Source organism: Lemur catta, chromosome 1 (assembly GCF_020740605.2).
Source record: "Lemur catta isolate mLemCat1 chromosome 1, mLemCat1.pri, whole genome shotgun sequence".
In the NCBI taxonomy this organism is placed as follows: Eukaryota; Metazoa; Chordata; class Mammalia; order Primates; family Lemuridae; genus Lemur; species Lemur catta.
This window is the reverse complement of record NC_059128.1, coordinates 116,880,602-116,896,420: the sequence shown is the minus strand read 5'-3', so window position 1 is coordinate 116,896,420 and position 15,819 is coordinate 116,880,602. Positions and strand designations below refer to the sequence as shown.

At 55.6% G+C, this 15,819-nt stretch overlaps 1 protein-coding gene across 8 annotated transcripts; it reads right to left on the bottom strand.

Annotated features, from left to right (window-relative positions):
* Nucleotides 1–183: 183 nt before the first annotated feature.
* On the bottom strand, nucleotides 184–15,796 carry CC2D1A (coiled-coil and C2 domain containing 1A). 8 transcript variants are annotated; one of them, XM_045550664.1, is made up of 29 exons: nucleotides 15,452–15,796; nucleotides 14,023–14,158; nucleotides 12,350–12,465; nucleotides 12,191–12,256; nucleotides 11,784–11,918; nucleotides 11,464–11,698; nucleotides 9,030–9,154; nucleotides 8,639–8,711; nucleotides 8,397–8,468; nucleotides 8,175–8,305; nucleotides 8,023–8,095; nucleotides 7,071–7,204; nucleotides 6,793–6,907; nucleotides 6,539–6,711; nucleotides 4,879–5,001; nucleotides 4,729–4,787; nucleotides 4,528–4,644; nucleotides 3,197–3,270; nucleotides 3,063–3,121; nucleotides 2,902–2,953; nucleotides 2,707–2,806; nucleotides 2,527–2,617; nucleotides 2,090–2,227; nucleotides 1,938–2,002; nucleotides 1,311–1,374; nucleotides 1,094–1,220; nucleotides 852–928; nucleotides 719–766; nucleotides 184–643 (listed from the first exon to the last, which is right to left on the bottom strand). In XM_045550664.1, exons 1-29 carry the CDS (start codon nucleotides 15,509–15,511, stop codon nucleotides 623–625), a joined length of 2,859 nt encoding a protein of 952 aa, XP_045406620.1. In that variant the 5' UTR covers nucleotides 15,512–15,796; the 3' UTR covers nucleotides 184–622. The 8 variants fall into 8 exon arrangements, 6 of the variants coding, with proteins under 6 accessions (XP_045406620.1, XP_045406621.1, XP_045406622.1 ...); XM_045550665.1 differs by having other exon boundaries at nucleotides 6,793–6,904; XM_045550666.1 differs by having other exon boundaries at nucleotides 1,938–1,999; nucleotides 6,793–6,904.
* Between the last annotated feature and the right edge of the window lie 23 nt (nucleotides 15,797–15,819).

Below are 15,819 nucleotides of genomic sequence, written 5' to 3'. Positions count from 1 at the left end.
AACGCCTAAGGCCACCTGCTGAAGAAACACAGGGTGACAGATGCATGGACCCTCCACAAGCACACTGTCCCACCCAGGCCTGCTACTCTGGAAGCACCTCCCCAACCACCCTCGGGGACACTGGGGTAGGGTGGGGAGACCCAGCCTGGCCACCAAGGGCCAGAGCAAGGAACAAAGACAAGACAGAGCTGAGCCGGGTGTGGCCCTGGCTGTTTATTCTGAGTGTTGGTCCTGGGGGTCCAGCTGGGCCAGGGCAACCCCCTGCCAGCCTCAGCGCTTCTTTGGGGTATAGGAGGGTTCGGGGTTAAGGCCAGGGAGGGACAGGAAGTAAAGTGCTCACAAGGGCCCTTGGGGCTTGTCCCAGCTGCCCTCTCCTCTCTGGGGCAGGCCAGAAGCCACACACCCCTGGACTGTGCAAACAGGACTCTCGGGGGCCCCCAGCCAGGCCTGGGTGAGGGGCTGGCCAGCATCGTCCCGACACTCCCAGCAGGGAGGCTCTGGCTGGGCTGGAGGCCGACTGTCTGCTGATTGTCTACGTGTCCGGTGGGTGGCCATGTCAGCTCTTCCCTGGGCCATGGGTCTGCTACCTGCTCCTCCAGGGGCCGCCTGCCCCGTCGGGCCCTCACCTGCGGAGCCGCTGCAGCTGGGGGACAGGCCACTGGGGTCAGGGAGGGCCATGACCACAGCGACCCCAACCCCCACCTTCTGAGCCCCTCACCTCACTCTCGACCAGATTCCGCCTGTACAGCGCCTCCTTGGCAGCCTCCTGGGGGGATGGGGGGTCAGTGGGCGATCCCTGCCAGCCCCACCCTGTGGCCACCTGGTGCCTACTTGGCCCGTGCCCAGCTCACCCTGCTGCCATCATTGCCCAGGCGCCGTGCAGCCTCCGTGTAGAACTGCAGCTGCCGCTCTAGCTGGGCTGCGTACTCTAAGGGGTGGAGGGGGGTCAGGGTGGGAGCAGGAAAGTGTGGACATCCAGTGGGGGAGGGACTCAGGGTCCCCGCTCCCCCACCGTGCCTGTCCCAGTCCCCTCCCCCATCAGATACCCATCCCTGAGCCCCTCCCCCCCAGATGCCCATGTCTAAGCCCCTACCCCGCCGGATGCTCACGCCTCCCTGTTCCAGCTGTGCCCTCTGCCACTGGCTGCGTTGCATGATGTCTTGGTACTGCTGGGCCACTTCTGGGGGCACTGGCCGCCGTGCCTGCCGGAGGGCCAGGATCTAGAGAACACAGAGGAGGCTGTCAGGTCCCTGCCTGGGCCTGCAGACCCCCAGTACTGCCCCACCGAGTGCAGCGGGGCGGGCACTCACCTTCCGCTCCAGACGCTCTTGGTCGAAGGCCAGCACGCTGAGGCTGTGCAGGTTCCGGGCTGATCTAAGGGGTCGGGGAGGGATGAGGGGCTACAGGGACTATCCCTGCTCAACCCTGTCCATTCAACGTGCTGGGCATGGCGCTGCAGTGGCAGACAAGCAGTGTTGCGGAGCCCACAGCTTAGTGGGGATGATGGCTACACACTCGGGCAACTCTGATGCCTAGTGGTCAGAGAAGGTTTCCTGAAGGAGGTGACAGTCAACTTGGGACGCAAAGGAGGAGTCAGAGTTGGTCAGAGGAACAGGAAGCAAGGGTGGTGGTGGGGCACTCAGGGTACTGGAACACAGAAGCCCAGAGGCCAGTGACAACTATGCATGGCCATGACCAACAGGAGGGAGGGAGTGGGGAGAGAGAAAGCAGGGTATGTTGATAATGGTCAGATCACAGAAAGTCTTAAAGATCAAGCCAAGGAGTTTAAACTGGATCCTCCAGGAGGAGGGGTGCCAGGAAAGGTTTTAAAGCAGGAGAGGGACATGGTCCAATTTATGCCTGCTGGGAAACTATCCAGGAAGGGCTGAGAGGGTAAGAGTGGGTTCCCTCCAGTGTGGCCTGGCCCAGTCACCTACCTGTTTCCTAGCTCCCTTGCAGGGACAGGCACAGCGGGGGCCTTCCCTTTGGGCCCAGCAACCTGCTTCAGAGGAGAGAATAAGTCCTGTGAGTCCTGGGCCCCCTGAACCAAACCTCCCCCCCTGGGGTTGCTGGTGGGCAGGGGTCTCACTGTGGGCACAGCTGCTGGCACAGGGTCGATGACCAGCCACCTCTCAGTTGTTGTCTCCAACTGCTGGGCTGTCAGCGGTTCCCGAATCCGGACCATCACCTCGAGCCGCCCCCCTGTGGGGCGGCGACCATCCAGGACCTAGGTGGGGGTGAGAAGACGCTGCAGGTGGGAAGCAGGAGGTGGCTACAGGCCCAGGGATAGGGCCAGGCAGAACCAAGGTGATTTCCAAAGTACGAGCCCACGGGTATGGCTGGGACTTGACCCTAACAAAGCAGGGTGCTGGAGTACTTAGCACTGGGTGGTAGGGCTGTCTGGGACCCTGAGGGAGGGGCTGGGTCAGCAGAGGGGCCCTTGGGGACTTGAGGCAGGCAGTGTTTGAATAATGTTAATGCACAGCATGGCCATACCGGCATGTGTGGATGAATGTCCCCTCTCACCTCAAGGACCTCCCGAACCTCGCACGCTGTCTCCAGGGCATCCAGCTTCAGCTGTGCTGTCCCCAGCACCCGGTCGGTCTTGAACAGCCCCCTGTATGTGTGTCGTAGGGGGACAGGATGGTTGGTCCAGGACAGCTCCCCATTCCTGGAGCCCACCCAGCGCCTGTGGCCCTAGCTCACCCCTTGTGGACCACTTCGAACTTGATGCCTTTGGTCTGGATGGCCCGTCGGAAGCCGCGGTGGCTGCGGTTGATGCAGAGTTTGAACTGCTCCTTGAACTCTACAGGGGGCGCGGAGGAGGGAGAGGGGAGAGGAAGTTGGGTGGGATCAGACCATGGTTGCCTGTTCCTTCTCCTGCAGGGGGAGAGGGCTCACCAGGGGCGTCAGTGTTCTTGATCACGTTGGTCTTGTCTTTCTGAGCTTCTTCCTGTGACCAGAGAGGAGGGCCCAGGGCCTGGCCTTGAACAACCCACCTGTCGGACTCACCTCCTCGCTCACCGGGGCTCCAGCCCTCTACTCCCTAGCTCCCCACGTACCACATTGGGATAGGGGAAGTCGAACCGAACAAAGACATCCAGGTCGCCAGGGGACAGCCCTGTGGACAAAAGAGGGTCACAGCTAGGCAGAGAGTGGTGCCCACGACCCTGACCCCAGCCTCCAGCCCCCTCACCTGCGGGCGTGGGCAAGCTGATGCCCTTCATGATGAATAGGAGCATGTCGTTGCTACTGAGGTCAGGGAAGATCCTTCCGTGCAGGCGGGTTGGCAGGGAAACAGAGGCATCTCAGCCCCACTGCCCGCCTGCCTTCTCTTCCCTCAGTTGGGGCAGAGGATGGACCCCACCCTGGTCTTTGGGGATGTCCCAGCTCCTGGGCCCGAGTTTTAGAATCAGACAGATTAGAGTTCTCTGTTCAGGTCTGCCATTGGGTCTTTTCTTCAGTCTGCACATATTCAATTAGTACCTACTATGCACCCACCAGTGGCCTCACTGCTGGAGGACCTTCCCTTCACTGAACAATATTTCTTGAGCACCTACTGCGTGCTGACCAGTGTCCTAACAGCTCAGGACCATTCCTTTGCTCAATATTTCTTGAGTACCTACTGTGCGCCAGCCAGTGGCCTTGCTGCTGGGGGACTTTCCCTTCATCTGACAATATTTCTTGAGCACCTACTGTGTGCCAGTCAGTACCCTAGCTGCTGGGGGACCACCACTTCACTTGCTAGTTCTTAAGTGCTGTTAAGCACCAGACAGTGTCCTCGCTGCTGAGGGAACCTCCTTTCATTTAACAACACTTTTTGAGCACCTACTATGCACCAGCCTTGCCGCTGGGGATGTAGAAGTAAATCAGACAGTGCAGGTCCCTGTGCTCAGTCTAGCTGAGCGGGCCGATGACCACAGATATACAAATGGAGAAAAACAGAGCAACTTTGTAGAGAATTCAAACAGGGAAGAGAACGGAACATGCTTGGAGGGGCTGCTTTAGACGGGGTGGCCAGGGAGGGACTCTCAAAGGGGAGGTGACATTGTAGGTGACTCTGGATGTCAAGAAGGAGCTGCTATGTGCTGGGTGGGGATGTACTTGGTGAATGTGAGGGAGGGAAAGGGGTTTTGTGCAGCAGGAGCTGAGTGGACGTGGGGGAGCTGGGGCAAGGGGTGTGGGTCATCCCAGGGGCGGCTGCACCTAACCTCATCTAGACACTGGAGAAAGCAATTTCCACTCCTCAGGGTGTAGAAAAACTTAATAGAAGCAAGACCAACAACCACCAAAACCGTACGACGTCTCTGGGCTCCCTCGTCCCCAAAAGTATTCCAAATGTGTCACTGTTACTGCCACCTTCATCATCCTTCACTCGCACCTCATGCCTGCCCCAGGGCCTTTGCACATTCTATTCTCCCACCACGCACCCGAACTTTGCTCCAGAGGCAAGTCCTGCACTGGCTTCTGGGAGCACAAACCCCTCCCCAAAGGGGTGTCCGGGCCAGGGGGTCATCGGAGCCTTACTTGATGACACTGAAGGTTCTCTGCTCAAAGCGGGCGGCAGGTGTGGGGAGACCCCGGGCGAAGGCTTGTTTCAGGGTGTCCATGCTTCGCTTACAGTCTTCTGCCAGCTTCTCGAACCTGCCAACAAGGGGGCTCCGCTCAGGTCCCCAGCCGCAAGGGTGGGCTGGGGGTACAGATGTCTGGTGGAGGTGGGGCACTTACTTGCTGGTTTCAGCGATGTTGCCCAGGTGGGTGAATTGGTTAGAGTGGTTCAGACACATCTGGGAGAACAGAAGGGGCAGTGAGGGGAGGGGAGTGAGGGTCATGACCGTGGGGGCACAGCTGGCTGCCCCGGGTTGGGGGCCCACTCACCTCATGCTGCTGCCTTATCAGCTTGGTGAGGTCACCATAGTGCCGGATGGCCTCCTGAGACAGGCCGGGGCCAGGCCGCTGAACCAGGGCAAAGTCGTCCTTGTTGATGGGGGCAGGTGGCACCTGGGGAGGACGAGGCTTATGGGCAGGGCCCACCGAAAACTCTACAGAAATGTCACCTCTCCTTGGGGAGGCCTTCCCTGACCACGGCTCTGTCCCCTGCCCCCTACTCTTTCCTCTTGGTCCTTCCACTGTCCAACATCACAAGATCATCCCTCAGTCATCCAAGAAATCATGTATGGAAGCCCCACTACGCTCCAGACTCTGTTCTGGGGCTGGGGACAGAGCAGTGAGCAAGAGAGACCAAATCCCCTGCCGTCGTGGTGCTAACGTGCTCTTGGGAGAAATGAGTGATATTCAGAAGAAATCAGTAAATCACATGCTAGAGTAGAAGGTGATAACGGCAACAGGAAAAGCAGAGTTGGGAAGAGGAGCAGAAGGTTCCAGGTTAAAGGGAGGGATTTGAGATAGGAGGTCAGGGGAGGCCTCCCAGAGATGGTGATGTTTGAGCAGAGACCTAACAAGGGGAGCAAGTGAGCCAATCAGGTACTGGGGGGAAGAGCATTCAGGCAGCAGGAACAGCATGTGCAAAGGCCCTGAGGTCATACTGTGAAGAGGAAGTGATGAACAGATCGTGCAGGGCCCCTGGGCCACGAGAAGGGGCTGTATTTATTTGTGTGTTTCTGTGGTCACCCAACTAGAATGTCTGCTCTATGAGGGTGGGAATTTTTATGTTCTGTTCAAGGCTATGTCCCCAGTGCCCAGCACAGGGCTGGACACTGGGTTTGTGTTCCATAAATATTTCCTATTGTGGATGCTACTCCATGGCATGAAATACTGTGGCTGTGTTGTTGTTGTTGTTTTTAAGCAACAGGGTCTCACTCACTTGCCTAGGCTGGAGTGCAGTGATGCAATCATAGCTCACTGCAGCCTCCAACTCCTGGCCTCAAGTGATCCCCTTGACTTGACCTCCCAAAGTGCTGGGATTATAGGCATGAGCCACCATGCCCAACCTCTTCTGGCTGTTTTTCTTGGAGGAGGAAAATAATGCTCAGAGAGAAGTGAATGGTCCTGCCCAAAGTGGCAGAATGTTAATGTCTCCCCAAATCTGATCCCTTCTCCTTCCCTAGTAATGGAATTCTGGAAGGACATATGGTGGCCCAGCAAGAAACTACATGTCCCAGACTCCCTTGTAGCTAGGTGTGGCCATGTGACTTTGTTCTGGCCAATGAGAGACAAGTAAGTGATGTCACTTCCTTTAAAGGAAACCACTAGCTCTACCTTTCTCCCCTTCTCAAGGGGCTGGACAAGATCCGCTTAGATCATGTGGACAAGGACAACCTCCCACAGTGTGGCAGAACAGTAAGATGGAAAGAACCTGGGCCCTAAAGGACCTGCTGTTGCAGAGCCCAGACTGTCCTGAGTGTTACATGCAAGAAACATTAAATGTCTGTCTCATTTCAGGCTTAGGGGGGCCTATTTGTTATGGCATCTTAGCCTGGCCCCTGACTAATACATTCCAGGTCATGTGGCTGCTAAGGGGGCTGGAGCCTGACCAGCAGGTGCCTGGGCAGTTCCCGCAGAGGGCTGGGAGATTCACCTTGGCGATGTCCACGGGCAGCCCATTGCGCGAGGCCTCCAGCATGGGCTCCAGTCCCTTGGCCTGGCGCAGGTGCATCTTGGCACCCTCCACATCATTTTTCTGCTTGGCTCGCAGCGCGGCCTGTAGGAGCTGCTTCTTGCGGCCCTCCAGGAAAGCCAATTGTTGCTGGGCTGTGGGCAGAGGGGCCTCTGTGGGTGCTGCCCGGCCCACGGCCAGGAATCAGGCAGCCAGGGTGCAGAGGGGGCACCTACCTCTGGTGGATGCGCCTTTGGGGGCTGCTTTGGCTGCAGAGGCTTGTCCTGACTGGGGAACCCTTGAGGATGGGGCCTTGGGCTGGACCGTGGAGGCCGCAGGGCTGTTCTGCTGCTGACAGAACAGAGAGGACATCAGAGATTTCCTAGCAACTGCGACGAGTCCACTCCCCAAGGGTCAGGGCCCGACACTGACCACAATGGCCACCTTAACGGATTCCCAGAACCTTGCCTGGCTGCTGTCCCCTGCCTCAGCCCCAGACCCTGGCCCCTCATACCTTCTTAGACACCTCATCCTCTTCATCCTCTGGGCCTTCATCCTGGTTGGCCAGCTTCATGGCAGTCTCCAGGACACCCACCAGGCTCTGCGGGGAGGGCTCAGTGGCCTCCAGGCCCTGGATGGGGGGAAAGCCTGGGCGGCCAATTGGGGCCTGGTCAGGAGGGAGGGCACCTGTGCCATCAGGGCAGACGTGCATTTCCACCCCCACCTCTGGAGTGGCTTTTGTTTTTTAATCGAGACAGACTCTTACTCTATTGCCCTGGATAGAGTCCAGTGGTGTCATCATAGCTTACTGCAGCCTCAAATTCCTGGGCTCAAGAGATCCTCCTGCCTCGGGCTCCCAAAGTGTTAGGATTACAGGCGTGAGCCACTGCGCCTGGCCATCTTGGGCCTTTAAATCTACTTGGAACCCAAGGACAGAGCTGCTGCTGGTCCTGTAGATACCAGGCTGTTCCCAACCTCCCTCATACCTCTTGGCTTCTCTTGCCTGACCTCAGGCCTTGACAAGGACTGGGGCGTCCTGTGCGAGGTGGTGCACTAGACACTGGGCCTGGAGGGGTCCTGGAGGACCAAGATCCAGGGAGATAATTGCTCTCTGAGCTCTGAGAACTCAGAGGAGGCCTCCGACCCACTGGGGGCTGATGGGAAGCTAAGCAAGTGTCTGCTGAGCTGAAACCTGAAGACTGGGGAGGAATGAGTTGAACAAAGGAGAAAAGGCCAGTGGTGGGCTGGTAATAGGCTCTCAAAAACATCCCCTCATTTTTAGCGTTTATTAGTTCCCATTGTGTAAATGCTTCTGTTATGAACAATGTCAAGCTATGAATTGTTTAACAAGCTTGCAAAACTCCCGTGTGTGTAGCAGCCAGCTCCTCGAGCCTGTGCCGTCAGAAGGAACAGCATTGGCAAAGGTTCACAGGCAGGAAGGGCAGAGGCTGGGAGTGGGGCCTTACCTGGGGGCACAGGCAGCTCTGCCACATCCACTGCTCGGCCAGCCTTGTGGGCTCGGATGGCGTCTTGGTATTGCTGTGGGGGATGCAGGTGTCAGGGCTACCTGGGGGAGGTCTCTGGGGGCTGCCCACTCACCTGCCCGGCCCCCTCACACCTTGACGATGCGCTCATGCATGCGAGCCTTGCGCTGGTCGCCTTTGCTCTTGGCTTGGGCCGCGGCCATGTGGTACCGCTCCATCCGCTGTTCCAGAGCCTCCAGCAGGGTCCTTGGGGCTGGGGGGACCTCTGGCCCAGACAGAGGGCAGGGTTAAGAGTCGAGGGAAGGGGAGACTGTCTTGCCCCAGCCTGCCCACCCCAGAGGGTCCCGGGAGTCTACCTGGTGTAGTGGGTGCTGTAGCAGGAGTTGGAGGCTGTGGTGTTGGTGATGGTGGGTCTGGGGGCAGCTGGTCTGGGGACAGAGAGGTCCAGTCCAATGAGGGGCTTTGCTTGCCCACACCCACCCCAGGCTGATCTGGCCTGAGGAGGTCTCTGGGCCTGACCAATGGGGCCAGCAGCATCAGGGAGAACTTAGCAGATGCCTCAAACTGTCCCAGAGGGTGGGCAGGACGGGGTCCTCACCAGGTGGAGGGGGTAGGCGGGACACGTCCACGGGCTCCCCCCGGCTCAGAGCCTCCAAGATGGCATCAAAGCTCTGGGAGAAAAAAGGAGATCAGGGCAGGAGGTTGCAGTTGGGGGCCAGGACCCTGCAGGAGCCCCCACGCCCTGCCATGCCACAGAGGACTCCTGGCTCTATTGCTTCTTTTGCTTCATCTTGCTCAGTCCTCTTCCGATACTTACACCCATTTTACAGAGGGGGAAACTGAGGCTCCAGGAGGTACAGCAAACTATAGCTAAGGAGTGACCAAGCTGGGATTCAAACTTGGGTCTGCTTGACTCAGCAGCTCAGGGACTTGGCCACCATGCAATGTCAGGAGCATCCTGCTCGCCCCCCAGGGCTGTCTGGACGCACCTTGGCCACGCGGAAGTATCTGGCGGCGGCAGTCATATCTCCCTGCTGCTTGGCATGGAGGGCAGCCAGCTTGTATTCATGCTGGTGGCTCTGCAGCTGGGCCGGGGGGCTAGGGCTGCAGGGACCTGGAAGGGGAAACAGCGTACAGGAAGCCTCTGTTGCCTGGGCCAAGTTCACTGCACAAACCATTTCTATTTACATCTCACAACAAAGACTGGGGTTTGAGGCCATTTTACAGATGTGACAATTGAGGCTCAGAGAGTAGATGTTGCCTGCCCAAAGTCACACAGCCTACAGACGGCATGCTGAGGACTCACTGCCCCAGGCCTGACAGGCTCTAGAGCCACTGTTGTTTTGTCCCCAAGAGAATTTTGGAAAACTTTATTTATGCACCCTTCCATGCTTTTAACTTGACGTCTGTCATTTTTCATCTTGAGTTTAAAAAGTGGCCAAGGTTTTTATTTCCAGTGTCTTGCAAATACTGACAACTTGAAAAGGAAAACTGTCACACCACACATTTAAATGGGATTAATGTCTTTTAACTACTTTGGCGAGTTGAAACTCACCAACATACCAACATTCACTTCTTACTTTTTTTTAAATTCTGGTAAAAGACACATAAAATTTGCCATATTTTTTTTTTTTTTTTTTTTAGAGATGGGGTCTTGCTATATTGCCCAGGCTGGTCTTAAACTTCTGGCTTCAAGCAATCCTCTCACCTTGGCCTCCCAAAGTGCTGGGATTACAGGCTACAGGCATGAACCACTGCACCTGGCCAAATTTACCATCTTAACCATCTTTAAGTGTGCAGTTCAGTGGCATTAAGTACATTTACATTGTGGTGCAATCATCATCACCATCCATCTCTAGAACTTTCTCATCTTCCCAAACTGAAACTCTGTCCCCACAAAACACTAACTGCCCATCCCCTTCCCCAGCCCCTGGCACCCATCTTTCTACTTTTTATAGATCTGACTGTTCCAGGAACCTCACATAAGTGGAATCATATTGCATTTGTTTTTTTGTGATTGGCTTATCTTATTAAGTGTAATGTCCTCAAGGGTCATGGATGCTGTGGCGAGTGTCAGAATTCCCTTTCTTTTTAAGGCTATATAATATTCCATTGTATGGATAGACCACATTTTGTTGATTTACTCATCTGTTGATGGACACTTGGGTTGTGTCCACCTTTTGGCCATTGTGAATGATGCTGCTGTGAACACGGATATGCAGGTATCTGTTTCACTTCCTGCTTTCAATTCTTTTGGGTACATACCAACACTTTTGAACCATACCCTGGGTTCTACTTTCAGCAATTGGGAATCTTCTCCTCTTATTTCCATCCATATTCCCTACAGCATTTTATCCTAACATGATATATCTGTGTCCTTGAAAGCCTTTTTTGCCTACCCTATCATATATTTATACAACCAAAATAGATTTATGCAATGTGTTTGCAAAAGTTGGGAAATCCAGGACTTGCTCCTTTTTAAACAGTGTGTTAGTTATAGTTTCAAATAATATGCTCAATGTTTTCAGGGGAAGTTTCTCTAAATTTAAAGCCATAAATGCAAATTTTTTTTTTTTTTTTTGAGACAGTGTGTCGCTTTGTTGCCCTGGCTAGAGTGAGTGCCATGGCATCAGCCTAGCTCACAGCAACCTCAAACTCCTGGGCTTAAGCAATCCTACTGCCTCAGCCTCCCGAGTAGCTGGGACTACAGGCATGCGCCACCATGCCCAGCTAATTTTTTCTATATATATTTTAGTTGGCCCGATAATTTCTTTCTATTTTTAGTAGAGACGGGGTCTCGCTCTTGCTCAGGCTGGTCTCGAACTCCTGACCTCGAGCGATCTGCCCGCCTCGGCCTCCCAGAATGCTAGGATTACAGGCGTGAGCCACCACGCCCAGCCAATTTTTTTTTTTTTTTTTTTTGAGATAGACTCTTGCTCTGTCACCCAGATTAGAGTGCAGTGGCGTCATCGTAGCTCACTGCAGCCTCCAATTCCTGGACTCAAGCGATCCTCCTGCCTCAGCCTCCCAAGTAACTGGGACTACAGGTGCCTGCCACCTCACCCAGCTAATTTTTAAATTATTTTTTGTAAAGACAGGGTCTTGCTATGTTGCCCAGGCTGGTCTCAAACTCCTGGTCTCAAGTGATCCCTCCTGCCTCGGCCTCCCAAAGTCCTGAGATTACAGGTGTGAGCCACTGTGCCCAGCCTAAAATGGTAAATATGATATATAGTACCATAATGACACAAATACCTCTCTGTGTGTCTGTGTCCCCCTTGGAAAGTACTCCAGGGACATGAGGACTCCCGGTCAGGAAATGTTGAAAATATCTAACCATCAGTGCAAGGCCTGCACCCCTACAGAGTGGCCTACCACTGAATAGCCCATCCATACCCCACATGAGCCTGGCCCTGCCCAGCCTACCTGGCGGCAGCTGGGGCTTGACTGAGGCTGGGGATGAGGCTGGGGCGGTGGGAGGAGGACCCTCCAGGGTGACCCTGGGCTCCGTGGCTGGTGGGATTGAAGGGGCTGGCTGGGTGGGTGCAAGGCTATGGCTGAGCATGGCTGCTGGGCCCTTCCCTATGGCCACGGGCGGTGGGATGTCCTCTTCGTTGATAGCGTTGCCCTTCCGGATGGAGGCCAGCAGGTTTTCCAGCGTCTGAGACAAGGCATTAGGGTGTGGCTGGGAGAAGCTGGGAGCTTGGTATGGGGGGGTCCCAGCACCCTGCCCTCTGCCTACTCACATTAAGCCCCCGGTCATAGCGCCGCATCTTGGCGCTGTCTCCAGCTTGCCTGGCACTTTCCATTGCTGTCTGGTAGAGCGCCAGCCTCTCCTGCAAGGTGGCCTCCACCCCCGGGGAGGGGGCTGAGGGCTTCGTCTGCAAGAGGGGTCAGGGGCGGCGTAGTCTGGGTGGTGACCCCACTCGGGCTGCTGCCACCAGCCCCTCCCCACACAAACAGTCAGCCACAGGTCACCCCTGGGCCAGGCTCTCCTGCCTTGGTGGGGCAGAAATCCAGGTCCCTGTTTCCCAGTGGAGGAAAGTGGGGTCAGGGGCATCATGTCACACAACCGAGAGGGACAAGGTGGGCCTTGAAGCCCAGGCTGTTTGTGGGGCTGCGGTTCAAAGGAGCAGGGCTGTCGGAGCTGTACCTGGGCCACAGGTGGCTGGGGCTCCGACGCCTTTTGCTCTTCTCCAAGGACCTCGTTCAGCTCTGCCTGCAGGGACACATGGCCAGGGGTGGGATGTGAGGGCCCAGTGGGTGGGGGCAATGGATGAAGAGCACCCCTCACCCCGCCGTGGGTGCTTACAATCAGGTCGTCATCCGCCTCCACGTCCTCCTCTTCTGTCCCCTCCTCCTCTTCCTCGTCCGGGTCTCTCATGCACAATCTGGCCATCTTCTCGATGGCCTCCATGGGCAGGGGGCCTGGCAGCAAGGGGAGGCCACAGCTGGACCCAGATCCTCCAAGAGCCGCCCACCTCCCCATCCTGGAAAGCCCTGGGCCCGCCCTGCGTGACCCCACCTCTCTTCCTCATGCAGCCCCAATTCCCGGACCGGGCCACCTGAGTTTGAATCCCAGCTCTGCAACTTTCTCACTGTGGGACCTTGAGCAAGTCGCTTTCCCTCTCTGGGCCTCAGTTTCTCCATCTGTTAGATGGGGGTAACAACAGTTTCCCCCTTATAGGTAGGTTGGGGGGATGAAAGGTAAACAAAGCTCTTAGCACAGCGTATGGTCAGTATCTTGTTATTTGTGTTAGTCTCATTATTTGTGGTACTTATGTGCTATAAAGTGGCCTTGAAAACTGAATCAGTGGCTCCACGGGACCATTGCTCCTAGGGGAGATTCAGGCTTAGGTTCCTATGAGCCTCCAGTCACCACATTTTCATCAACTGATCAATACTTTATGTGTGTTTCTGCTTAAAGACACCTTCTCAAATATATATATATATATATATATATACACACACATATATATAGTTAATTCATTAACTTTAAACGCACAGCCAATAGCACAATAACTCACGCCTGAACAAAGCTTCTCTAACACTCACACTTTCTGCGTAAGGCACATAACAGCCTTCTGGCGCTTAGGCACACTAGACAGCCCTTCTGCGTTATGTCTGGAGCCATTATGAACAGCGAAATTACCAACAAAAAGCCCCAAAATGAGAAAAATATGGCACTGAACAGACTCTAAAAGAGACCCTTGTTTACAGTATAAAAGCCGAAAGGAGAAGACATAGCGTTGTTCCACTTTATGCGTCAGGCGATTCAAACTTTTCACTGCTCTTCGTGCATCCATGAATGACCACTAAAGGGATGTACGATTATTGATTTTGGGCTTACAAACAAATTTGAGGGAGTCGTGAATTCACAAATATGAAATCCACCAACAATCGGGATTGGCTGTATTTACTAACATGTTTAAAGTTTCCACTTCCCCTCTGGGCTTCAGCTCCACTTGATCCCTTCAAGGTCCTCTGCCCTCTGCCATCTGCCCCAGGGCCTTTGTACCTGCTATGACCCCTCCTGGAAGTGCTCCCACCTCTTCACCTGGCTCTCCCCATTGTGGGTACTTCCTTTAGCAATCCCACGGCTACTCACAGGTCTCTCCTGCAATCCCAGACCTGATCAGTGGGTTGGACTGATGAGGACATGGTCTTATTATGTGTCAGGTGGCCCTGTGTGAACTACTTATGGACCCTAGAAGATTAACTCCTGTCATGTAAGCATGGTTATTGTTCCCACTTTACAGATGGGGAAACTGAGGCCAACACCAGGCCGGCCATTAAGTGGCACAGCTGGAGTTCAAATCCCTGTCTGGGTGCAGAGTTGATCGCTTACCCTCTTTCTTACCCAGTCTGTGGGGTCCTAGAGGGCAGGGGTCTTATCTGTCTTCTAGCCCCCATATCCCCAGTGCCCATCTCTGAGTCCAGCCCACAGTGGGAGATAAAATGTTCAGAGGTTGTTAACCATCTTACCTTTGCCTTTAAGCTTCTCCAGGGCTGGGGGCTGGCCCCCCACCAAGGCCAAGAACTCAGCCTCCAGTTCCTCATTGTTAACACTGTCCTCAGGGATCATCAGGCCATCTGGGGAGAGGTCAACCAGCAGGCCCATCTGGGGGAACAGCGAGGGTCCAGTAAGACCTGGGGATGCACCACTAGGCCAGAGGCAGCCATGATGGACCCAGAGCCTCCTTGGGAGGAAGAAACCAAGGTCTCCTGGGGAAAGCTGTTTCCTGGGAGACTACCAGGAAGCTGGAACAGGCCCAGAACAGGTGTCTCAAGATGGGCCAGGCCTTCTGGCATAGATCAACACGGGGCAAAGGGCAGGCAGAGAGACCCAGCTCCCTGCTCTGAGTCCACAGCTGTGATGTTCTGCTAGCCAAGTTCACTGGGAGAAGCAGGCCCCACACCCAGCCAAAGCAAAGCTGCTCTGCACACCTGGGCTTTTCCTTCTAGCATCCTCATGCAGGAAGCCTGGAGCATTAAGAACAACTAGAGCCCCTGACAACAACGTAGAAGTCAAATGTGGGGTCTCTGTCCTGCAGACTTGTCTTTCTGTTTTGGTTGATGACCACTCATGATGCGATAATATTACCTTGAACTGTATGAAGTTGCCCTTCCTTTGGTCAAAAATGGCCAAATATTGGCAATTACGTATGATTCCACCTAACAGTAATAATGATGACATTTATGGAGTGCTATGCTCTAGCACTTTCTATAAACTATCTCAATGCATCTTCACAAGTGTCCTGGGATGTGGGGGTCTCTAATGGTATCCATTTTACAGATGAGAAAACTGAGGCTCAGAGCTGTGAAGTCAAGTGTCCAAAGTGCAGAAGCCAGGAGGGAACTTTAAGTCAGCCAGACTTGAATATCTGAACACTAAGCTACGCCCTGGGCTCCTTCCAGCAAAGCTGAGAAAAATCAAACTCCCCCCATGCCTGGGGCAGAGGAGTTGGAGAGTAAGAAGGGGCCCAGCCACAGTCCTGTGGGCTTATGGCTGTAGCTCTGGATTTGCATTTAGATCTGGGCAAGCTGTTAAGCCCTATGACCTTGGGCAGATGTTGTCACCTCTCTGAGCCTCAGTGGGTGCCTCAAGGAGTCTGACATGGCCCGACTGGTGCAAGGGTTTGACAAGCCAGGTCCGAGGACTGATCCTCCCCTCCCCTCCCCGACTGGAGCTGCTGTGGCAACAGGTGGCCTCGAGCCCCGGGCACGACGCCAAGTGTTGGGGGGAGCCAAGGCCACAGGCCGCACATTGGGGGCGGAGCCTCATCTTGGGGGCGGGGACTGGGGCTCACTTGGGGGGGCGGAGATCGGACTTCCCTTTGGGGGGGCCCTGCCCAGGGCCTGTGACGAGGGTAGGCAAGGATTCCCCCGTTGGGACCGTGGAGCGCAGACTCACCTGGCGGGCGGCAGCGGCGCCTCGGCCTGGGGGTCCCGGGGGTCCCTTCCTCCTGTGCATCTTCCAGGCTTGATGCCCGGACCACCGGCCCCGACGCCCGGCCTTGCCCTGCCTCCTCCCCGGGGGCCTGTCGTCGCGCACGCGCCCTTCCTAAGCCCTGCGCCCCTCTTCGGCGCCTCGCGACCGCCAACCCCGTGCCTTCGCTTCCCGGGTTGGTCGCCCACTTCCGCCTCGGCCTTTGGTCGCTTCAACACCTGAGCGCAGCCACTGGACGCGCCGGGCCCGCCGCACCGAAACTACAAATCCCGGCAGGCCGTGCGCGGATGCGCATGCGCCCGGTGGGGCGGTGCCGCGAGATTCGCGGGGAA